Raw genomic sequence first — 25,672 nt, forward strand, 5'->3', positions numbered from 1 at the left:
CCGAGGTTGGCGGAGTGGTAATTCCCCCTTCCGCCATGGCCCTTCCCCATTCCCATTTTTGCCCCATAGGGCAATATGGGAATGGGGAAGGCGCTAAGTACGGTGCCGCAAATTGCGGCACCGTACTTAGCACCAAGGTCCCTTTGCGGCATTGGTTTTTAACGCCTGCAAAAAGCAGGCGTTAAAATCACCAGCCCGCAAAGGGACCTTGTAATCAGGCGTTAAGGGTCGGCGCCGTCTACGGTGCCGTAAAACCCTTAACGCCTGACTCGTAATGAGGCCCAGTGTCTTGTAACAGTGTGTGTTGTACCAATGTGTCTACGTCACAGGAGCACATGTTCTTGAAGCAAGTTTCATAATAGCATGAGTCGTAGGAGCATGTGTCATAGGAGCACATGTCATAGGAGTGCACATAGTAAGTGTGTGGCAGAGTGTGTGTCATAGTGTGTGTCATATGAGAATATGTTATAGGGGAGTGGGTTTTTGGACCATGTGTCATAGGAGTGTATGTCATAGGAGCATGTGTCGAAGAAGTGTATGGTAGAAGCATGTGTTGTAGGAACATGTCTCGTTAAAGTGTGTTTCATAAGAACATGCGTCAAGGGCGCATGAGCCCTAAGAGTGTTTTTGTGACGGAGTGTGTCATAAGAGTGTGTGCAATAGGAGCATGTGCCATAGGAGCACATGTCATAGGAGTGCACATAGTAAGTGTATGTCAGAGTGTGTGTCATAGTGTGTGTCATAGGAGCATATGTTATAGGGGAATGAGTTTTAGGACCATGTGTCATAGGAGTGTATGTCATAGGAGCATGTGTCGCAAAAGTGTATGGTAGAAGCATGTGTTGTAGGAACATGTGTCGTAAAAGTGTGTTGCTTAAGAACATGTGTCAAGGGCGCATGAGTCCTAGAAGCGTTTTTGTGACAGAGTGTGTGCAATAGGAGCATGTGCCATAGGAGCACATTGCGTAGGAGTGTGTGTCATATGAGCATGTCAGAGTCGCTGCAGTGATACGGAAGCTCTGGGAAGTTACTGGAGTGCTGCAATCGTGCCCAGCTGCACCAAGTGATCCAGCACTCGCTTCAGCCATATCTCAAGGTATGCGGGTAGACAAAAGGGCTCTGAATCCTCAAGGACGTGGCCGCAAAGCTGCAAAAGGAAGGTCTGGGACCATAACACAGGTCAAGGACACGCACTCAAATCATACATGGACTTCTACAAAGGCTTGGCAGGAGAGTAAACCAAGTCTGGGACTCACATCCAAATAAGTAGAATTGGATGGTAGTGGAAGGACCACACAGTACTTTGCAGGTTAGTAAAACAAGTCTGACTGACCCACTACAGCCTGGAAAGAGCCTCCAGGCAAAGCTTCTTTGTTGCAGTACTTGGTGAGAGGGAACCAGTTCTGCATGCAGGGGTCAAGGGCCCATTCCAACTTGGGAAGGATCCAGGCTGTTCTTCTTCAATGCAGTAGCTGGTGGGAGGATACCATAGCTGATGGGAGGATACCATAGCTGCCAACCAGGGTTTGGGACCACAGTAAGCCTCAGGAATGCTGGGGAAAGCAGGACATCTCTCCAACAGCCAGGGAGTGACTGTAACCATATTACGAGTGTGTTATTCAGACAAGAACTTCCTTGTGTCCTGGGGAAGGGAGTCATTCCTCTCGATCAGGAAGACATCTCTGTATTTTATTTAGTTAGCCTAGTGTGTAAGGGACAGAGTGAGGATTTTGAGATTGGACATTGAGACTTTTACTTGGGACATTCTGACACTAGTTATTTCCGTTGAGGTGGAGAAACCCATCTTAGAGATAGGGTTTTCTTTCCTTTCACCTTTAAATAAAAGTGTATCGTAAACATCATTATCCCTCCATGTCAGCGTCTTACTTCTGCACCCTTGTCAAAGCCAAAGGCCATGGCTAATGGGCCCTGAAGAAACCCATTGGTAAAACATGTACAGTGATCAAGGCTGAAGGCCATGGCCAGTGGGCCCCAAAGAAACCATAGTATAACAAAATCCTTGAAATGTTATGAAATGAACCTTAGTTAAGAGAGAGTTAAGCCAATCAGATTTATGTGGAAAATACATAGCATCAAAACCTTCAACATTCTTGACCAGTTTTGAGATATTGATGATTTCTGATGTGTCTATACTTGACGCATGCACAGAATGAATGTAAACTTTGATTCAAACTGTATAAAGAGGCACCTGAGTTTCACAATTGGTACATTACACAATTCATATCTCAAGAAAGTCTGTTTTCAGAGGATGTAATGAATGTGCATCTTTTATACAAAATGTACTAAGAGACTTATGAGTTTCACAGTTCGTACATTACGCAAATTACATCTCCTGAAAGCTGTCATGAAAGTCATTTTTATTTTAAATTGTATATGTTGAGAAGAACTACAATGAATGTTTCACACATAATCATATGATACTTCTGTACAAGTGTATTTTTCCATGTCATGGTATAATAGTGAACTGTAATATAATAACATTTGTATCAAAAGAGGTGAACAAAGATATTCTAACTTATAAAATCAATAATGTAATATGATATAGTTATTGATCTCATCAGTGATGTCATGTATGATGTCATTAGTGATGCCATCAATGATATCACCAGTGCTCTAATCAGTGATGGCATCTGTGATGTCATCAATGTGGTCATACACTGCACAACAGGGGGTGCATAGTTAAGGTGGACTTGCTTGAAATGCAAGTGCTGAATTTCAGAGGTTTTGTTGCATCAAATCTCATCACCTTAACTTTTAATTAATATTTTTCCCACTGAAGTTCAAGGGTTTTGCCATACAATAGTTTCCTAAGTGCTTACTAGCCATTGCCTTTAGTCGTGCCCACTGCACATGTTGAACCAATACTTGTCATTTGGACCCACTGCCTATGGTCTTCAGTTATTGCCAATGGCTACTGCTGAACATGTTGCATAGTTTCTTGAGGTCTCACTAGCCACAGCCTTTCACCTTGGCCACTGTCTGTGTTGCACCAATAGCTTTCTTTGGGGCCCACTATCCATGACCACTGCCCATGACACATCATTAATTTGTTAACAAACACCCATTGCCCTCTGCACAGTAGACGTAGGCAGAGCAGATGTTAAACCTTTTTTTCTAACTCCTTATTCCAGCAATAATTTCACAGTAATCATTTCCATTAACTGAAATTCCTGTGGTAGAGTGGTGGTTCGAGGAGTCCCGCGATAACAGAAAAAAATGCTTGTTCCTCCTCTTCCTCACAGGCATTCAACATATGTCCCCCTTCTTTTTTACAGGTCCCCTCAGTCCACTCAATTGCATTTGCCCTCCTTAACCCTCTCCCATTACCCCCTATCAATCTTCGCTTCGTGTGACGCACATTAAACAGAAGAGTTTTGAGTCTCTTTCTGAAGTTAAGAAGGTTATTAGACCGACCCTCAAGGATATTGTTGCAGGAAATGGAAAATGGTGCAGAAAAAATGCAAATTCTGTGGCACAAAATTTTATTTATTGCAGCATTTTTGTGGCATATTTTTGACTGCAGGATGTGAGATTGACACATTGCAGGAAAGAGGCAGTGTGCAAGGCAAAATGTTTATTTTCCTGCTGCAATATCCTGGAGTGTTTGATTAGACTCTCTAAGGTCATGTGGGAGTACATTCCAGAGTTTGATGACATCCTTTTTCATCTTTCAAATAGTCGTTTGAGTTATTTCATTTTCAGCTTCTTCTGGTATTATCGCAGGGATCACTCGCAACAAGCAAAAAAACAGCAGATTTAGAAGTCTATTAGTTTCTCTTCTGCAAAGCACCAGGGCTGATATATATATATATATATATATATATATATATATATATATATATATATATATATATAAAGGTTTTAAGGAGCAGGGGCACCAAATGTCTCAGTCGAATATTTTAAAAACAAACTGTTAAAAAAACACCCTTTTTCTCTATGGGAATAGGCTCTATATTGCATTCTAATATTTTCCTAACAACATTTTTATTTTTTAATGAATGGTTCCCAAAGTTTCAGTTTTCGGAGGGTCTTTGGAAAATGTCATCCAAATCAATGCAGCAAGTCAAACGTTATTAGCAACCATGGGAGATATAGCAATTTCTTTGGGAGCGGAGGACACCAGCTTCTCCGTCGAATATTTAAAAAACAAATGGACAGATTTACTCCGAGCCAGCCCTAAAAAATTGAGTCAACACTTTGTACCAAAGTGGTTTAAATCTCTTTTTTTAGCTATGGCGTCCCATAAAATTGCACTTTTCTCTATGGGAAAATGAATGGCAATAAATAGGCTGAAAATCACATTCTTTTGCTTTCTTAATAATTTTTTTATTTATTAACTCAACTGTCCCAAAATTCCAGTTGGGGGTGGGGGTGACAAATTCTTTGTTGGTAAAATATGACCCAAATCCATGCAGCAAGTCAAAGGTTTCTGGTGATAGGATTTTGTGAAAAGTCTACAATGGTTTCATTTTAACTACAATGTACATACGAGACCACACACAACCAGGGCTAAAACAGTATTTGCAAAAAATGTTACAGCAAATAGAGAAAAATCACTGTGCCACTGGTTGCAGAAATAAGTCTGTATTCCAAAACATGGTGAACAAAACAATGTTTCTCTGTATACTGCAGCTTAAACATGGTAGTAATGGTTAAAAAAGACTAAATCTTTACAATCCATAAGTCACCAACTACATTTCCCATGACACTATGCCGTTTAAAAAATAAAAACCCATAGAACACAGACTACTCTATGTGCAATAATGTAAAGTGCCAATTGAAATATACAAATAGCATTTGACACTATCATGAGAGCTACATTAAAAACCAATGCAAGTTACTGACATAATAACTGGCTGGATATAAGCAAGAGTATTATGCTATTTGTAAAATGCGAAGAAATAAGGTGTCACACCTCCATAATACTATCTTATTTCAGGGAACAAATTATGGCTTAGTGACATTAAAATTTCCATAATGAAAAATGCCAAAAACCACTGAGACAAATAAAGATGGCAATCCAGGAACCCATAAACTTCATAATCAAAAAGAGGCAATGTACATATATTTTAAAAAAGAATACAAAAGAGTTATGGTTAATCAAACAAAAACTTAACGTCTACAAACATCAGAAATAATACAGTTATGGTATCAACTCAAATATCACTTACCTCACCTTGTTTTTGTTTTGCAATATTTTGTTTTTGCTCTAAAATGCCTTACAGTCACAGTAATGAAATGCATTGTGTGAATATTTGTGTGTTGTTAATAAAAATGTCAAGCTGTTTTCAGTTATTAATATTTTTAATGTGTGTTACATTTGTGCTCCTTTTGTTAGTATTTACAATTTGCATTATTAATTTAGCACGCATTATTTATGCAAAGTGTAATGCCTATAAATGTTGTGTACATGTTAATGTTATTTGTAGGAGTAAATGTTACTAAGCTTTTACTGTATATGACATTTTAATATTTGAATTGGTTTTGTGCATATTTTATTTTTATAATGTTGTGTTTATTGTTTAGTAAATTATATATATTTACAATTATGACACATCACTTGTTAATTAATATTGTGTATAAATGTATGTTATTTGTTAATTGACATTATTGTATGTATAATGTATAAGACTTGAATGCTTATGTATGTTTTGTTATTGTAGATTTTCTTTTAATATGCTGTGTATTCTTTTTAATTGCAATTTTTTGGCAGAATTATGCTTTTGTATATTATAAATTAAGTTTATCAAATAGTATGTTTTTATTACAACAATACTTCATACTTTCTTTTAACATTTATTATAACTGTGCATTTAATGTATTTTTGAATGATTTCACATTTTGTACAATTACTTGTTTTTATGTGTGAATATGTTACAATTTTGTGGGATATTGTATGCGTTTAAGTGTGTGAGTGAGTTAAAGTTACCATGATATTTGATTTAAAACAATTTTTAATTAATTTTTTTGTTACCTGAACTTTATTATTTCTGATGTTTTCAGACTGTAAGTTTTTGTAGTTTGTTGTAATACTAGCCTGTGTTATAAGAGCATGTAGCATAAGTGCATGTGTTGTAAATTTCTGTGTGGTAAGACTGTGTGTCGCAAGATTGTGTGCCATTTGTGTTGTAGCAGCATTAGTAGTGGGAGCATGTGTTATAGGAGCATGTGTTGTAGGAGTGGGTTTTGTAGGAGTGAGTGTTGTAGGAGCTCATGTTAAAACATTGATTGTAGTAGGAGCACATGTTTTAGGAGTGTCATTACAGTGTGTGTCGTAAAGGTGTGTGTGTAATAGGAGCAGGTGTTTATGGTGCATGTGCCATAGGAGAATGTGATCTTGGTGCATGTGCCTGGGTGCATGTGTCCTAGGTGCATGTGAGGGCATGTGTCATGCATCAACATGCTATGTGTAGTTGGCGCATATGTCGTAGGTATGCTTGTTATATGAACATATATTGTAGGAATGTGTGTTGTAGGAGCACTTCTTATAGCAGCATGTGTCATAGTAGCACATGTCCTAGAAGCATGTGGCATAGGAATATGTGTACTTATGGGGTGTGTCGTAAAAGTGTGTGGGATAGGAGTATCTGTCATACAACCATGTGTGGTAGGAGGATGAGTCGTAGGAGAATGTGACATATGTGCCCTAGGTGCATGTGAGCATGTGTCGTATGTCCACATGTTAGGTGTAGTAGGTTCACTTGTAGTATGAATATGGGTTGTAAGAGTGTGTGTCGTATGACCATGTGTTGTAAGATTGCACGCCATACAAGCGCATGTTGTGGGGGCATGTGTCTTAGGTGCAAGTGTCATAAGTGCACATGCAAACACGTGACATACGTCCACATGTTATGTGCAGTAGGTGCATGTGTACTAGGTGTGTGTGTCATAGGAACATGTATGATAGGAGTATGTGTTGTAGGTACACTTGTTATAGCAGCACGTGTCATAAAAGCACATGTCATAGGAGCACATGCTCTAGGAGTGTGTGTAATTAGAGTGTATGTTGTAAGAGTGTGCGGCAAGTGTGTGTCATAAGGGTGCGTGCGGTATGAGCATGTGTCCTAGAAGCATGTGTCATAGGAGCATGTATCATAGGAGCATTTTTTGTAGGTGCATATTCTCTAGCTGCACGTTCTGTGTACAGTTCGTATTAGAAGTGTAGATTAATTCCAAACCTTAAAACTGACACCAAAATCAATTCATACACTTGGTGGACTGTTCATATTGAAAGTGTGCATTTTGTCCATAACCTTAAAACTCACATTATAGACACCTGAGACTTGCCTTTAATGTGAGTTTTTAGGAGATATTAATTGTGTAATGTACGTATTGCACAACTCATACGTTCTGTGGACAGTTTGTATTGAACGTGTTGCTTTTGATGTTAGTTTTTAGGCAATGTTAATTGCGTAATGTATGTATTGTAAATCATATACGATCTGTTGACAGTCAGTATTGAAAGTGTACATTTGTTCAATCAACATAAAACTGACATCACTGTTAGATGTGGGTTGGTTTTGATGTTATTTTTTTAGGCGATGTTAATTTTGCAATGTAGCAACTGTAAATCTCATACACCCTTTGTACGTGATTGCAGCACATGCTGTAGGTGCCTCTGTAGTAAGAGTATGTATTGTCTGTGTCGTAGGACCATGTGTTGTAGGACTGCATGTCATAGGATTGCGTCAAAAGAGTGTACTGTAAGTGTGTTAATGGTAGGAATGTGTGTGGTAGGAGCATGTATGGTTAGAAGCGTCTGTCGTAGGTGCATATCTCGTAGGTGCAAGTGTCATTTATGCATGTGAGAGCCTGTGCTATACATCCACATATTACCTGCAGGAGGTGCATATTTAGTAGGTGCATGTGTCATAGGAACATATATAGTAGACATGTTTGTTGTAGAAGTGCTTGTTATAGAAGCACATATAGAAGCACATGTCATAAAAGCACATGTCATAGGAGCACATGTAGTAGGATTGCACCATAAGAGTGTGTCTCATACGAGTGTGTGTGGTGGGAGCAGGTGTTAGGAGTGTCCGTGGTAGGGACATGTGTGGTAGGTGCATGTGTCATAGGTGCATGTGTTGTAAGTGCATGTGTTGTATGTGCATCTGAGAGTCTGTGCCGTACATCCAGAAGTTATTTGCAGTTGGCACATGTGTAGAAGGTGCACATGTCATAGGAACATGAATGATAGGAGTGTGTGTTGTAGGAGCTCTTGTTATAGGAGCACATGTCATAGGAGCACATGTCATAAGAGAACGTGTCATAGGAGCATGTGTCGTAGGGTTGTGTCATAAGAGTGTGTGTGGTAGGAGTGTGTATGGTATGTGCATGTGTCAGCATGTGTGATATGAGAAATTGTTGTAGGTGCATGTGTGTAGGTGTTGTAGGTGTATGTGAGAGCAGTCCCATATGTCCACATATTATGTGCAGTAGGTGCATGTGTAGTAGGAGTGTGTGTCATAGGAACATGTACGATATGAGTCTGGCTTGTAGGAGCACTTGTAATAGCAGCACAAGTTGTTAAGAGCATGTGTGGTAGGAGCATGAATTATAGGAGTGTGTGTCTTCAGAGTGTGTGTTGTAAGGGTCTGTGTGGCAGGATCATATATCATAGGAGCATGTGTCATGTGTCTCGGGATGATAGCTCAGGGGCAACGTGCTCGCCTTGGAAGCAAGACGAAATGGAGCAAAACAGGTTTGATCCCTGGGTCCGCGCTTAGAAACCTCTGGGTATTAAGCGCGTTAATAATAACCTATCATGTCATCATATCATAGGACCATGTATTGTAGGTGCACGCTCTTTATCCAGTCTGTATGAAAGTGTACATTTATTCCATCACCTTAAAACTGACATTGAAGTCAATTCATTCACTCAGTGGAAAGTTCGTATTGAAAGTGTACATTTATTCCTTCAGTTTAAAACTCACATTAAAGCCATCTGAGACTTTGCTTTAATGTGAGTTTTTAGGAGCGGTTAATTGTGTAATAAAGGTATTATAAAACTCATACCCTCTGTCAGGCGTTCATATTAAAAAGTGTACATTTATTCCTTACGCTCTGTCGACAGTTAGAATGAAAAAAGCCTCATTCATTCTGCGCATGCAATATATAGAGATACATGCACAACAGTAATATCTCAAATTTGGCAATGTCGATTTCAAAAAGTTTCTTCAGTGCAGTAATTCCAGATACAATCTAGGTGCCTGCAAAATGCTAGAAATTGCCAAGAGTCCAATTTTGAGATATTTGGGCCGAAAACATGTTGTTTTTTATTTCCTTTGGAAAACACCATGTTAAAAGCTATTCAAACCCGCTCAAAATAAACATTTTTTAAACTGAAGCTGTAAATGTGAGACATCTGAAATGTTGCGTGCACAGGCAGGTGCAACGAAATATTACTTTGGAACATTTTTGTTTTTTTAATACAAGCATCCGAAAATTATTAAGAGAAGTAATTTTCTAAAACTCCATAGAGACTTTGTTATAACCTTAACTATGCTTTGTGCTGGCCCAAAGGCTTAATATATATTATAATGATCACATGGTGCCACCATCCTGACGTAGCAATAACAGACATCGCTTATTTGGTTACTCTTGATAATGCAGTTTTAGGAAAACACAACTAAGGGTGTTGATGTTTAGAATTGAAAGACTTTTCATTAACATTTAAGGCCTTAATAGGAGTATGGCAGTATTTTTGGAGGGCATACCACCATGCTCATTTACCGTTGCTGATACTCATGGTGGGAGTAAATCTGCCTAATTATGAATAGCAGAGGGTTTATTTTAGTCCCTAGGAAGACAGAGAAGCACTATTAGCAGCAGAAGACGGGAACGGTATCACTGTTGCCTGCCTGCCTCTTCCATCTGCTAGCCTCACCGCTGAATACAAAGGAACCAGGGGGATGACTACAGCAATAGGAGAGCAGAAACACAGCATGTCTACTTTAATCCTGCAACCCCCTTGGTCAGTGGGGCCAGAGAGGTGAGCAAGGTTGGGTAACAGCAGGTACAGAGCATCCCAGAGTGGCTAGCCCACAGAAGAGTGAGGAATAGGGGCCAGTTGCCACATTTTTCTTTAGGCACCAGTCTATGAGTCCATTCTTTCTCCCTTTGGCTATTTCCCTTTAGCTATTGACAGTGGGAGAAAACACTCTGCAATCAGAGCCTCCCGTTTGGAGGATCTTGCACTGGGTCATCTCTTTTCATGAAATCATGGAAAGAGAAGACAGAGCAAAAACCTATTTTCACACCAAGTAGGACAAAGACTGATATTGGGATCCAGTGCTAAGAAGAGGCACATAGTGAATAGCAAATGGTACATTTTTTCCTGTATACATCCCACAGACCTCAATCTCCTTTGGACTAAACCTTGGCTCCCTTTCGGTGGCACGTATGTGTCATACAGGAACAAAACTAAAAGGTTGCTTCCACTAGCATATGTTATGTTATGATGTCAAATTATGTTTAAAAGCTTTTATGTTTGTTATACCTTGCATTTGTATAGCGGCTACTGCCATAGTTCATGGCTATGCGTTGTCAAATCATCAAAATGGACTGACCTAAAGTATTTTTTGGTTTGCACGCGTCCTTTTTGAAATTGATATATAGATGTATATTTTGGTTAACTATGTCAATCCATTTGCTGAAGGTTTGAGTTATTGGGTGATCATGGTTCATGGTGTTCCAAGTGACACATGCATTCATTTACATTGGTGTCTGACGACTCGTACATAATTATAACCAGTCTGTAATAGCTATAGCCCAAAGTTATTTTTTAATCAAAAACTGTGCATCCTCTCTGTGTCTGTGAATTTCAGTAATACAAAAAGGGCACTATTTATTGGACAATACATTCCGCATTTCACCTCGTGCTCTGTTATAAGTATATTGCAGTTTGCAAAATCGTGAAAGTATGTTTTTTTTTTACAGATTCTAGTGCGTTTCTGATGTATAACGAAGAACACAAACGCTGTGCCCAGTCTTTTCTGAATGCTTCAGTCACAGTTGGCGTATGCAACCCAAAAAGTGAGTCGCAGCGGTTCCGATGGATTTCCGAGCGCCAGCTCATCAACATGGAGTCAATGCAGTGCCTGGGAGTGACATCGAAGAAGGACATGGCTTTGGTGGCTTTGTTCCCGTGTGACTCGAAGAATGAGCTTCAGAAATGGGAGTGCAAAAATGAAACGCTCTTCTCAATCCAAGGAGAAAACCTGTACTTTAACTACGGAAACAAGCAAGACCGGGTGGTCATATACAAGGGAGCGGGGGCATGGAGCAAATGGCAGGTCTATGGAACTACAAATGATCTGTGCTCTCATGGTTATCAAGGTAGGCTTACACATTTCTATAAGTAACTTTTGGTGTTATTTCGTTACACTTCTTCATGCATTGCATCAACATATACTTCTGAACGTTCACATCAGGGGTAACTTCTTGTCCTTCTGAATTAAACCCTTTCCTAAAGTTTTTAGCTGAGCAGTAATTTGAAAGTCAGCGAATCAAAATTCTACAAAATTGTGTTGACTCCAGTGCAATTGTGCTTATTAAAACTGCAGTTAACTGGATAGGGGTGTATACGTAATTTCCTTAGTCCAACTAGTTGCTTCATAAGATAAAGCTAGGTGGCAGCTTGCGCTCAAGTAGTACATTATTGTTACGATATTGCTAACAAAACGTTTGTTCCAAAAAAATAAGGCTGATTTAATAATGAGGCGATATGCCCTGGGGTGGCGCGCTGACCCTGTAGGTAAGGGCCTGCCTCGCAAGTTAAGGACCTCAGGGCAGTGAGGGTCCCTTAACGAGGGCAGTGGTGCTGTTGTCTAAACGGGTGCTAATGGTGTTTATATATTTTTAAAACGTACCTGTGAAGCGCGCCCCAACGCTGCGCAGTGCTATTGGACAGGAAGTTCGTATTCAATTTTTATGACATTGAACGTCATCAACATTGAAGACAGACTTCCATGGATGACAGCACTGCTTAGAGCCGGGCCTTGCTTCAAAGGTGTTTCTTTTCATTTATAAAAAAAAACACAAGCATAGCACCCGTGTAGGAAACTAAGAGATGAAGTGGGTGGGGGAGGGAAATGGAAGGGGGGCTCTGGCTGCCCTGGTAGCTTAGAACGCAGGCTTGTTCCATGCAGCATACTTGCCAACCCTACCGATTTAGGCGGTAGGATACCGCTTTTTAAGCAGTCCTACCGCCTACCGATTTTGAGTCTTGCCGGGTGCGTGTGCCTGTGTTGCAATCTCCGACACCCCGTGTGCTTCACAATCACAATTCTAGTCTGTGTAAATCCTAGAGGGCACCCCGAGGATGGTCTTAGGCGATCAGACAACACCAATTCGCACACAAAGAAGGAGATTCCCAGAGTAGGGTACATTTACGCAAGGAGCACATCCCTTCACACTGCCACTGTGAACAGTAAAACATTTTAACCTGATGTTGATGCATTGTATACGTAGTACTTGTTCTAATCAGAATTAAATGTCACATTTCATTTTCGAGTCTTGAGCCTAAGCATTGTACTTTTGCTAAATTCTTAGCTTTGAGTGGCACATGTAGGTTTTTCAAGTTATTACCACCGTATTGTGTAATCATTTGAATGTTTGGAGGGAGGAAGATCAGTACACATGTTCTTCACATATATCAACCCACCACTCCAGGAAAACCTTTTTTCGTGTGTAACCAAAAATGTGTGTTAATTGTGCATCGGCAAATTCCTCAGTGTAGCTTTTCACACTTCTCATTAATGTCTCGGGGCAGATCGAGACAGGGACTATGCATATGGTTAGTTGTACGAAAGTTTTGAGATCTACAAATTATATAGTGAAAGGTTGCTGGCTAAGTACACAAGCTATGTGTCAAATTGTAGCAAGTTGGGTTTAACCACTGGGAATCCCAGTCCGGTCATTGAAATATCACTGCCTACCAGCTCATCTACATGCATTCCAACCACTGGACCCACTTCTCTCATCAAACCATATATAGGTAAAAGCGCCGATCTCTGGCATCTCACTGTACAACAAAATGATGACACACATTGGGGAAAACATGTTTTTGCATAGCTTTCAAAAGTATGTTTGGCTAACTATCAAAGATTTGCTGCACTGATGCTGCTACCAATGATGCTTAACAAAATGGATATTTAAACTGGGAAAATAGCACAATCAGGCCTTTAAAGTTGACAGCAGTGCTTTAGATGTGACTTTCAGAAGGGGCACAACCAGAGTCAAAGCCCAGTGGCAGATTCGTCCCCAGCTCATATGTTGCCTTTGCTGCATCAAGGCCTAACCTGTGATCTCTGGAGGCAACAAAACACAAATGGAACCTGTTAGGGAGAATTCTCCAGAATGACTAATTTCCCTTACCTTTTGAATCCCTCAGCAGCTTTGCTGGATTTCTAGGGTTTTATTTTTTTACCTGGTAAGAGTGTGAGCCTTTTTTCCCACTCTTACATGTGTTTGGCTGTGTGTGTACATTTTTTATGCTCATGGACTATGGAGTCTCACCCACCCCATACGCATCATCTTTTTACTGTGTGTCACCCAGCACCTTTAGTGCAGTGACACAGGGTTGTCTTTTCAGACTTCCCACTTTAAATTCAATTTTCTGGGACTGACTACTGTCTCCCAGAACATGTAAAGTTACCATTGACTTTACTAGTCTTTTTAAATTTAAAGACCCAGTATACCCTATCTTCCAATAGAGTACTGGAGGGCTTAATAGTTAACCCCTTTTGTCTGATTCTCATGGAACATAATTATTTTCCCCTTTCTCTAAGATTTGGCTGGTGGCAGTGGTATCTACCATTTTTATTCTACTGCAGACTATGGAAATAGCCTTTGGTACCATTGGAGGCTATGGTGGTAGCCTCAAACTCAAACCCGGTAATCCACTTTTATTTTAACTTGGTTCCGGTCGAGTTTGTTTTGCCATATCATTTTGTAAAGGTTTTTCTAGTGTTTTACTGTGTGCCCCAAACCAGGTTTGGTTCCTTTGTTCGCCGTCCTTTGGCGGGCTTCTGCCCAGAAACCCTCCTTAGGCGCCTGTGTGTCTGGGTGGACAGGATGTGAAGTAAGGGTTTGAGGCTCCCTGCACAGGGTCTCCTTGGAGACCCAAGTCACACTCTCATTAGATTGGCTGGGTGGCTGCCCTGCCAGGACAGTCAGCCTACTGTGTGATTGACAGCCACGCTGTGTGAATGGGGGATTTGGTGCATAAAAAGCCAGTTTATGGGACTGGAAGGCAGAGTCGCCACTGGAATGAGAGAACCAAAGAGAACCTTAAGGAAGACTACTGCTGCAACTACTGGACACCCGGTGAAGCCTTGCTGCAGGACCGAATCACCCGAAACTTCAACGACAGAGGAGATCTGCAAGGAATCCTCTTCCTTTGAGCTTGGTGGGAACAACCAGCTCGCCAAACTCCAGACACCGGTCGAATTTACTGTGCATCGCTGCAGTAGATCGAATAGCCAGTGGGAAGAGAACCTGTTTGGGTTCTAAGGAGCGCACCTTTTATTAGTCATTTTGCCCTGCTGCTGGCTTCTTCCCTGGGCAGTGCAGGACCCTCCAGCCGTCCTCCTTCTTGTCACCACGACTGAAGCTTCAGGAACCACGAGCCTGCAGGAACTGGCAGGAACAACTGCCTCAGCTACAGCATTCTTCGTCTTTGAAGGTACTGTGCAAATTTGGTCGTTCTTTCCGTCCGACCGCGGTGAAAGCACAGAAAATCTTTCACCTCTCTGAAGGCTTGTCCTTCTCTTTTCCTTTAAGTAACTTTTCCTCCGACCAACTTTGTTTTGAACTCTTGGCAAAGACCTAACCGCAAACTACTTTGAACTGTGTGATCCTCTGCAAAGACTCTGAACCCTTAGCATTGGCCCAAACCTATTGACTTGAATCCTAGGTGTAGGAGGCTTTTCTAGATTGCCCTGCCTATAACTTGTTGGTGCTATTGATTTTCGGTAACCTTGTCTTTTCTCCCTTTTAAATTGCTGGAGTGCTATTTTGCTCACACTTCATTTTGAGCTTAACTTGTCCAGAATTGACTGGGTGTTAGTGTAGTATATTAAGACTGTGATTTTCTGCTGCTTTACAATAGTGAACTGTTTTATAAATGATGGTGTAAATAAATGTATATTCTTTTACTCAGAAACCTTGAATCAGTGTTTTACACTTGTAGTCTTAATTGTGTGTGGTGTTCCCAAAGGGTACTGCATATGATTCTGCCTAACAGAGCCAATTTGATACCTCAATACCTCACTGATTACTGGAACATTCTGGTAGAAGGAAATCTATTATTTTGCTTAAAGGCTCCTTCCACCTCTCTACCAAAAGAGGTTCTCAATTGCTTTCTCTTACGAGCATCAGGTTGGAGAGTATATTGTTCAGTTTGTGTTCGAAGTTGAGAGGCAAAAAGCTCCTTTCAAGGTCCTCGCATGTTCCACACTGCTTCATGGAATAGTACACCTGTAGAAAGAAAGATGCAACATTGTCACTAGCAATTTATGGAATTCACAAATCTAGCTATTAGAAAGTAGTATGCAGAGAGAGCGTTTCTGTGTATAAGTAAGATTTGAACAGCTGACAATGTTTGTGTTGAGCCAACACAAACACAGTTCTTCCGTGGTCAATTCCATGTACAATCTAAAAAAGAACCATCACAATATGTCACCGGAATAAGACCCTGACTGTGAACTAAATAAAAAAACAATAAACAATATAACATCCTGGCCACCAAAGAAAGATAATGACAATTATAGTCATATATGTTTGATGTTAACCTACAAGTTGTATAGGCAGCTTTCATTGGCAAAATCAGCGTGCGTAATTGAGCATTTTAAAAATATGTTTCTTCAGAAGGGTAAAGCAGTGGTTAATGATAACTTGGTTATGTGAAAGGGGGAATGGGATTACAATGAAAGAAGCATGCAGGTGGAATTCTTCAGTACAATGTGTTACATGGGGGGTTTCCATGTGGTCAAATAGTCACCACTTACAATGGACAAGAACTGAATTTGTTTTTAAGCAATCCCCCGAGAAAAGTACTTAACTGAACACACAGGAGGAATTTCTCAATTGCGCAAAGTGGGGCAGATGATTGCCAAATAGATCACATAAAACAATATAATCATATGGACATAATCAAGAACTGTTTGACACATATTTCATATTTCCATTCAACCCGCATTATAAGGGTTGCCAGGCATGTAGGGCAAGGAAACGATTTTTTTTACCCATGTTTAGAGAAAAATGTCATTATTTGGAGAATAAGGGATTCGAATGATGTTTTACATAGTCTCCCATTGCATGGATGACAGTTTTTTAAATTATTGTGCACTATAGTTTACCCAGAATCTTTTTACACATAACAGACAATCCACATGGAACAAAATACATGCGTCAAAGAAATATAAAACATAGAAAATTACACAAATAGAAAATTACAATATTGAGTATATGCAATACCCAATATCTAACGTACGCACAGTACCCTCAATATAGACCTTAAGCAGGATTTAAAGTTCTTCAATCTTACATTTTGAGCTAAAAGCCTTACAATAAAACTCACTGATGCAATTATTGAAGAAATCTGTCATCCACTTAAAATTCATACCCAGAAACCCTGAGAGCATAGGGAAATAGAATCATGCACAAAGTGCTGAAAACATTGTTCCTGTAGTATTTGCAATGCACTGCAAGATAAAAGCAAGTGCACTCTGAGGCTTCCAGCAACAAATCGTCATTACAAAATTCAACTCGAAAAATAGACCTTAATCAGCTACTGTTTTTTTAAATTAAATAAGTAGGTAAATCCTGCTGGGTTTTTTTTCTTAAAGCCCCACAAAGTAAAATAACTTATAGCAGTATATATGGAATCTCTTATTAAGCACCAGTCATAAAACTAGAACAGTGTCCCTGTGGACCCCCTGTATACCTTCTGTGGCAAACCCAAAAATGTCCTTGAAGTCAGTCCTTCCAAAACAGCCCAACTCTTATCCTTAACGAGAGAAAGGGGGTAATTCATAGAATTCAGCGCACAAGTGGCGCACGCGGCTTGTCGCACAGTGTGCGCGTGCGAATCCACACGCGAATGTCCTGTGTACGTGTATTTCGGCGTGCGTGGGAAGTTCCACACGCGATTTCAGCAGGGTACGTGTATTTCAGGGGTGCGCGGGAAGTTTCACACGCGATTTCAGCAGGGTACGTGTATTTCAGGGGTGCGCGGGAAGTTCCACACACGAATGTCCTGTGTACGTGTATTTTGGGGTGCGCGGGAAGTTCCACACGCGATTTCAGCAGGGTACGTGTATTTCAGGGGTGCGCGGGAAGTTTCACACGCAATATCAGCAGGGTACGTGTATTTCAGGGGTTCTGGGGAGTACTACACGTGAATTGGCCGCGTGGGTCCTCCCAGGTGTTCGCTCTACAACCTCCATGGCCCCTGCAGGCAGCCCATACCACGGGAGACTACCCTGCACCCCTGCTCATGTCCCGCAGGCAGCCCATCCACCATAGGCATGCCCCCCAGCCAAGCCACATGTCACCTTGCACTACTGATCAACAATGCATGTCTCCCAGCACCCCCACCCCCCAGCAGTGCAGGGCACCCTCCACCAGGCCCCCACTCCCCACCAGTCAGGGGCACCCTCCACCAGGCCCCCACTCCTGTCTCCCTGCACCCCCAACCCCCAGCAGTGCAGGGCACCCTCCACCAGGCCCCCACCCCCCACCAGTCAGGGGCACCCTCCACCAGGCCCCCACACCCCACCAGTCAGGGGCACCCTCCACCAGACCCCCACTCCTGTCTCCCTGCACCTCCACCCCCCACCAGTCAGGGGCACCCTCCACCAGGCCCCCACTCCCCACCAGTCAGGGGCACCCTCCACCAGGCCCCCACTCCCCACCAGTCAGGGGCACCCTCCACCAGGCCCCCACTCCTGTCTCCCTGCACACCCACCCCCCACCAGTCAGGGGCACCCTCCACCAGGCCCCCACTCCCCACCAGTCAGGGGCACCCTCCACCAGGCCCCCACTCCTCACCAGTCAGGGGCACCCTCCACCAGGCCCCCACTCCTGTCTCCCTGCACACCCACCCCCCACCAGTCAGGGGCACCCTCCACCAGGTCCCCACTCCCCACCAGTCAGGGGCACCCTCCACCAGGCCCCCACTCATGTCCCACTCATGTTCCCCTGCACCCCCACCCCCCAGCACTGTGGGGCACCTGCCAGCAGGCCCCCACTCATGTCCCACTCATGTTTCCCTGCACCCCCATCCCCCAGCACTGTGGGGCACCTGCCAGCAGGCCCCAACTCATGTGCCCCAGCCAACATGTCATCACAATCTAGATCCCTGGTCCCTATGGTCATCCACCAAATGCAAAACACCCACCCGAGTATTGCATCCACCCACTTAGAAATGGCAATAACATGATAGAACACCAATTGCAATTTTGGAAACGAACACATGTCCCTCACATACACCCAATGGGTGTCAGTGAATCTCAAAACCCATATCATGATATGCATGAAACCAATGAGATGATACTACACATTGAAGTTTGATCAAAAAATATGTATTAAAGGAAACATGAATTGAATCAAAAATAAACAAACAGAAATGGGAATGTAAAAAAATAAAAAGAAGCATGTCCGTGAAAAAATGCAAAACCAAAAATCATAATCCAAAGGAATGGTGTCCAAAGTCACAGTCCACAAAAGAAAATCCAATGGGAAATTATAATTGAAAGCCATTGCTCCATGGGTAAATTGGAAAATGAAAAGAAATTCCAACAGTGAACTATGTACAGATGAACAAGCTAGGGTCCATGATCCCACCAAAAGAAATGAAACCTATCTAACAACACTACCTAAAACTATATACAAAAATGTGGCCCATTGTCCAAAAGGTCCAAAAAAATGCAAAAACAAAGGAAACCTAACACTAACTACATAACTATTTACAAGGGCAGCGGGCTAGTCCAACGGCTCACTGGATGTTGTCATGGGCCAGTGCATCATCAAACTCCTGTTCAATGGCTTGGAGGCGGCCATGTTCCCTGGCCCCGAGGTCTCGCGGGGATAAAGCAGTGTCCAGCTCCTGTCTGCGAAGTCTCCAGTGTCTGCGAAGACCCTCGAGGCACTCAGCCCGCCTCATCGCCCTCCGCATGGAGTTCTCCGCCCTGACCATTGTGAGCCGTTCCTCCTGTGCCCGCTGCCGCTCCGCACGTATCTGCTGGCCCAACCGCTCCCACACGGAAGCCACTCCCATTCCAGGGTTCTCCTGCCCTTCGGCCGATGCCTGCACCCCTGATGTTGATGGCCCCAAGCCATGATGCCTCCCACGTCGAGCCTGCCGCTGCCTCCGACGCAACTGCCTGTGCCAGCACGACGGCATCCAGGCTGATGGAATCCACTGACTACGTCGTGCACGTGCCCTGCCCGATGATGCCATCACATCCTCCATCTGCTGGGGTCCAGTTGCTGGTGTGTCCACCCCTGCTGGACCTCCGACTCCCGACTGTGGCAGGGATGGGATCCCCACCGAGCTGGCTGCATTGGTCGGGGCAGGTCCACAAGGGGCCCTGGTGGCATCTGGGCCGGAAGACGACATGGAGAACGACTGGTGCATAGTCTCCACAGAGGAGGAGAGGGTCGCCAGATTGGCCGACACATGTAGGAAACCCCCGACCATGGCCGATCCCAACTGGGCCACGTCGGCACGGTGCTCTCCGTGATGACGTGCATGCTCCTCCCGGGAAGCACGCACCTCATCACGAATTGCACCTGTGCGCAACGCGACACCAATCAGGACCTTCTCCATACGGCCAGGGGTCCCCTCGTCCGCAGGTGGAGGGGAGTCAGATGACATGGACATCCCCCCTACCTGCGGACGGGCCTGCGATGGGGCATCCCTGCTGGTGCATGGTGTGCAGTCACAGTGTCAGGGACAGTGACATGCACAGGCCCCTCCACGGCGACCTGTGCTGCCTCCGGCCCCTGCCCCTGGACTGCAACACTTGCACCAGCAGGGATGCCCTCACCAGGCCCCATGTGCGCCTCAGTAGCGGCCTCCTCCTCCTCTGTGGAAATCACCAACCTGGATGGCTCCACCCCGTCTTCCGCCGTTGCAAGCCCCTGTGGGGGCTCACCCACGCCTTCCGCTTCAGCCGTGGGGGCATCCCCGCCGCTTTGCTCCACAGCGCCGTCTCCGCCCTCTTCTTCACGTGGCGCTGTGTAGAGGGAGACATAGAACACAAGCATCAGGGTACTGTACAATGGTCCCCTAGACAGGAAGCAATAGCAGATGAGTGGCGCTGTCAAAGATCACTTCCATCATGTCCATCCACAACACATGGGTCAGTGCAGGTAAAACACATGCGGTAACAGGCATGGCGCATGCTATGGACATTAGCATACATGTCCAAGGGATTCTTGAAACATACAATGTTGTTTTGGAACTCACATGCATCATGGGCCATGCCTATCACATGCACACACTTCACCCTAGTTTCATCCATCTGGCCTCGTACAACACAGACACAGTGGGTACAAGGATGACTAGGCTGCATCAGTGAACCTGAACATTGCGACAGACATGTGTCATGCATCCCTGGCATTCACAAGTCACAGACACGCAGGTCAGACACACAGACATGGACAGCATACATGTACATGGCATCAGCACCCATCCCTCACCCCCACCCATGTCCAGGAACAGAGACTGGCATGCTTTCATGTGGCCATTCCGCATAGGGCAACCCATGTTGCATTTGAACAAATGCACCAACCGTGTGGTTCACACATTACTGGTCTCACATGCATGACGTCCCTGCACACACACATGCATACATGGCCTATGTCACACATACAGGCAAGTATCAGACAACCAGCACAATGCGACATGCCCTGTCTCACACAGCAATGCTTGGCCACTTACCGCTCAACTCCAGACGGGTCTGCCTCTCAAGGATCTGGGCGTGGAGCGCTGGGCCTATGCGTTCCAGGACCCTCATCTGGATGGTACTCATGCGGCCCCGGCCCCCCTCCACGAGGTGCCGGGCCTTCAAGAGGGTCCTGGACCTGCCGTCATCCCAGCGCTTCTTGACATGTTGGTAGTCGCGGACTGCCACCCCCTCCGTGTTGATGGCAGTCATGATGTCCGTCCAGATCCGAGTCCGTCCTTCCTTGTTGGCGCGCTTACTTCCGAAGAGGGCATCATACTGCCCCAGGACTTGCTCCACCAGGACACCAACTTCGGTGGCAGTGAAGCTGGTGCCCCTCTGCCTCTCTGGCCGGGGGTTGCCAGTGGTGCCAGATGTTGCAGTGCCCGACATGGCAACCCCAGAGGCAGGAGTGGGTGGGCAACTGGGTCCTGGGGCTGGGCTGTGGAGCGATGGTATCCCAGTCGGGAGTCTTCTGTTCCAGCAGGGGTGGACACAGAAAATGGACCCCTGCAGATGGCTGATGTGCAGGCACCAAATGGCAGGGCACGGTGGCAGCAGGCAGGCAGGCAGGCAGCAGCAGATGGCTCGTCGGAGGCTGCTCGTGGCTCTGGGGGGCAGTAATTCAGCCTTTTGGGCAGGAGCGTGGTCTTCCGTGTGCTTACGCGTGGCCAGCTTGATACGGAGTGATTTGGCATGTGAAAATCTTGCACGTCTGCGTGTAAATCGAGGAAAGGCCCTTAGCGCGTAAGCACGTCAGCACGCATACGCGATTTCATTGGACCAAAGGCCCTTAGCGCATAAGCGCGTCAGCACGCATACGCGATTTCATTGGACCAAAGGCCCTTAGTGCGTAAGCGCGTCTGTGACGTTTCGCGCACGGGCGTTTCCCTGGCAGGGCTTGTAGATCCCACGTGCCTTTACATTGCTCTGTACGTGCTTTTCGTGGGGCGCGGTGTGTGTGTTTTCCAGCCTTTGGGGTTCACACGCTATTACTTCACAGCGGGTGTTGGCTGCGCGTTCTTCTACACGCAAGGCAGGCGGTGAGTGGTAGCCCGCTCCTTCAGGCCCGATCGCGTGGAAAACTTCACGCGAACCCGTGGAAAACTTCACGCGAACCCCTGTAATACACGTAGCCCGCACCCCCAGGCCCGATCGTGTGGAAAACTTCACGCGAACCCCTGTAATACACGTAGCCCGCTCCCCCAGGCCCGATCGCTTGAAAAACTTCACGCGAACCCCTGTAATACACGTAGCCCGCTCCCCCAGGCCCGATCGCGTGAGAAACTTCACGCGAAACCCTGTAATACACGTAGCCCGCTCCCCCAGGCCCGATCGCGTGGAAAGCTTCACGCGAACCCCTGTAATACACGTAGCCCGCTCCCCCAGGCCCGATCGCGTGAAAAACTTCACGCGAACCCCTGTAATACACGTAGCCCGCTCCCCCAGGCCCGATCGCGTGAGAAACTTCACGCGAACCCCTGTAATACACATAGTCCGCTCCCCCAGGCCCGATCGCGTGGAAAGCTTCACGCGAACCCCTGTAATACACGTAGCCCGCTCCCCCAGGCCCGATCGCGTGAAAAACTTCACGCGAACCCCTGTAATACACGTAGCCCGCTCCCCCAGCCCGATCCCGTGAGAAACTTCACGCGAACCCCTGTAATACACGTAGCCTGCTCCCCCAGGCCCGATCGCGTGAGAAACTTCACGCGAACCCCTGTAATACACGTAGCCCGCTCCCCCAGGCCCGATCGCGTGGAAAACTTCACGCGAACCCCTGTAATACACGTAGCCCGCTCCCGGAAAACTTCACGCGAACCCCAGGCACAATAGCAGTATGGGACATTCATCATTGCTGTATATTGGCGCTTTTGTGATGCGCAGGGACGCTACCGCCTGCCTTCGTGTGGCGGACGTGTTTAGGCCTGTGCGTGTCTTTGCCCGTGCGCGGCTTTGCCCTATTCGATTCCATGAATACGTGTGGTTCGCGTGCGTGTGGGTGTTCCGTCTGCTTCCCAGCAGTACATCCCAGTTACGCCCTTATTTTCGCGCGTTCCCCATTCCGCGCGTTCTGCCCCGTGTTCCGCCCCCTTTGTGGTGTGTGCGCCGAGGTTGTGCGCTTTCATAGTGCACGTCGCGCACGCCGTTCGGGATGTTTCAGTGACGTTTGCTCCATGCACGGGTTTGGCGCACATCCCGAGGAAAACATGTGCAGGGACTTCTATGAATTGCACGTGTGCGCGTGCGCCTGTTTTTTCGCGCTTGCGCCTGCTTGCGCCTGCTTGCGCATAGATTTTCGGCACACGTTTGTTCCATGAATCGGCCCCAAAATGTTTCTTCTTCATATATCAAACATGGAACAACCATGGAATTATGAATCGTTATAAATGACAATAAGGAGAATGTCCTATATTTTAAATGTATTCTTTTCATTTATGTCATGTTAATGAATGCTTTAGCCGGTAGGTTTTTAAAAAGAACATTGATACTACTTACCTCAAATGTATTACAGCCAATGTACTTAAAACCACAATCTCGATTTTATTTTTCCCAATTCGCCAGGAGAAAATTAGTCTCTTTCCTTGCAAAGCCTTGCATAACCTTTCATTACCATTCGCATAGTAATCTCTCCATACTTTTTCGGGAATGTAATGTATTTTAAATAAAGGTTGTATGGTCCTTTTACTATTCATAATCTTCCAAACAGCCCTGACGGTTTTAATCAAGACAGCAGCTAACATAATACAGTTTCACTATCTTTCTGATATAGAATTCTATGAGGGCCCGTTAGCCAATTGCAATAGAAGTATTTTAAACATCTATATTCCTCTTTCCTGTGGGTGCCTGAAGGCAAGTGCTGAGATGGGGCGGAAGGCTGAGGGCGATTGGGAGAAAAGGCCGGACCTAGAAGGACACATAATGTCCCACGCCACCAATCCCAGCAACTGTGTGGTATTAGCATGGGAGTGAGAGGGGGAAGGAGGAGGTGAAGAGGAAAGTCTTGAGGAGTTCCTGGAATTTGAGGAAATCCGGCTGAAGGCAGAGAGAAAGGGGGAGGATGTTCCAGAGGAGGGAGCCAGTCGGGAAGAGGGATCTACCACCAGTTTCTTGCTTAGAGAAGTGCCACACACGCAGAGAGTTGGAGCCAAAGGAGCGTAAAGATCTGGAAGGAAAGAATTTGGTGAGAGCAAGTTGTAGTTAGATTGGTCCATGGCCCCAGACAGCCTTATGGATGATGCAGAGGGATTTGAATTTGACCCTCGCAGCAACTGGGAGCCAGCAAAGAGATTTTAGGGCTGTAGAGATACAGTGCCTGGGCGTGAGGCCAAGGATACGTCTTGCAGCCCTATTCTGGATAAGGTGGAGGGGGCAGAGAGAGGAAGAGGGTAGATTGAGGAAGAGGCTTTTGCAATAGTCCAGCCTAGAGACATTGAGCTTCTGGGGAAAAGTGAGGAAAGGAAGGATACCTCTGAGGAGGTGGAGTTGAAAATGGGCCTTCCTGGCAAGGTACAAGTGTGGGGGAGGGAAGAGAGAGAGGAGTCGAAGATGACTCCAAGGTTTCTGGCTTGAGAAGCAGGATAAGGGTGAGAGCCCATAGAGGGTGACTGGAGTGAAGGGAGGGAAGAGGGAGTGGGGGTCCCAATAGGAAGGATCTCAGTCTTGCTGGCATTCAGGCAGAGATCATTGGAGGCACACCATTAATGGATAGCAGATAGGCAGTCGGATATGGTAGAGGAAGTAGGGAGAGCATCAGAAGGAATTTTATAGAAGATTTGGGTGTGATGTGCATAAGAGTGGAAGTGAGGGGAGAAAGTGGAGATAAAGTGAGCAAGCATAGCGAGATAGACGATAAAGAGCCAGGGTGAGAGGTTAGAGCCCTGGGGAATGCCACAAATGGTGATAGAGGTAGGAGAGAAAAAAGAGCCCATGATGACCTGGGAGGGATGGTCAGTGAGGAAGGAGGTCAGCCAGACCACTGCCCACCCCAAGATACCAAGGGTATCAAGTAAGAAAGATCAAGTAGAATGAGAACAGCAGGGGAGTTAGTGTCAAGAGATGTGAGCAGTTCTTCAAGGGTGCTCAGAAGAGTAGTTTCTGTGCCTCTGGATGCTCGGAGTCCAGATTGATGGTCATGTAGGCAACCAACGGGCTCAGTATGCTGGGCCAATTGGGGGAGGACCAGCTTCTCCAGGAGTTGCCCAAGGAAGGGAGTGATAGAGATGGTGCGGTAGTTAGCCGGACACGAGGGGTCGGCGGAAGACTTTTTCAGAAGGGGGCGAACATGGGAGTGCTGCAGGGCAGAGGGAAAAGACCCAGTAGCAAGAGAGTGATTTCAGAAATCAGCAAGTGCAAGGGCGGGGGAGCTGTTGTTGTCCTTAATAGTACTGGAAGAACAGGGTTGAACCTGTTTGGAGGAGACCTTCATAGAGCAGACAACCCAAGTGACCTCATCCGATGTGATAGGCAAGAAGGAGGAGAGAAAGGCTGAGGGAGGTTGGCAGACAAGGGGTGTCAGGGGGATGAGATATGGGGGGAGACAAGGGGAGGAGGAAAGAGTGCTCAGGATGTCCTGAGATTTTTCAGTGCAGTGGGTGGCCAGTACAGTGGGCCTGAGAGGGAAGAGGCGAGGTGGTGAATGCAGAAGGAATGCCTAGTTCCTTGCAGATCTTAAAGTTTTCAGCCATGCTGTT

General features: G+C 45.2%; 1 protein-coding gene across 1 annotated transcript in view; it reads left to right on the forward strand.

The window, feature by feature from the left end:
• The window catches only part of LOC138569908 (macrophage mannose receptor 1-like), a 745,141-nt gene that overhangs the window by 77,170 nt on the left and 642,299 nt on the right, over positions 1-25,672 (forward strand). Inside the window, exon 2 of the mRNA XM_069648337.1 lies at positions 10,963-11,361. Within this exon, the coding sequence (XP_069504438.1) occupies positions 10,963-11,361 (399 nt within the window). The remainder of the gene's footprint in view (positions 1-10,962; positions 11,362-25,672) is intronic.

This window comes from Ambystoma mexicanum, chromosome 2q (genome assembly GCF_040938575.1).
Source record: "Ambystoma mexicanum isolate Mex_15411 chromosome 2q, UKY_AmexF1_1, whole genome shotgun sequence".
NCBI classification, from domain to species: Eukaryota; Metazoa; Chordata; class Amphibia; order Caudata; family Ambystomatidae; genus Ambystoma; species Ambystoma mexicanum.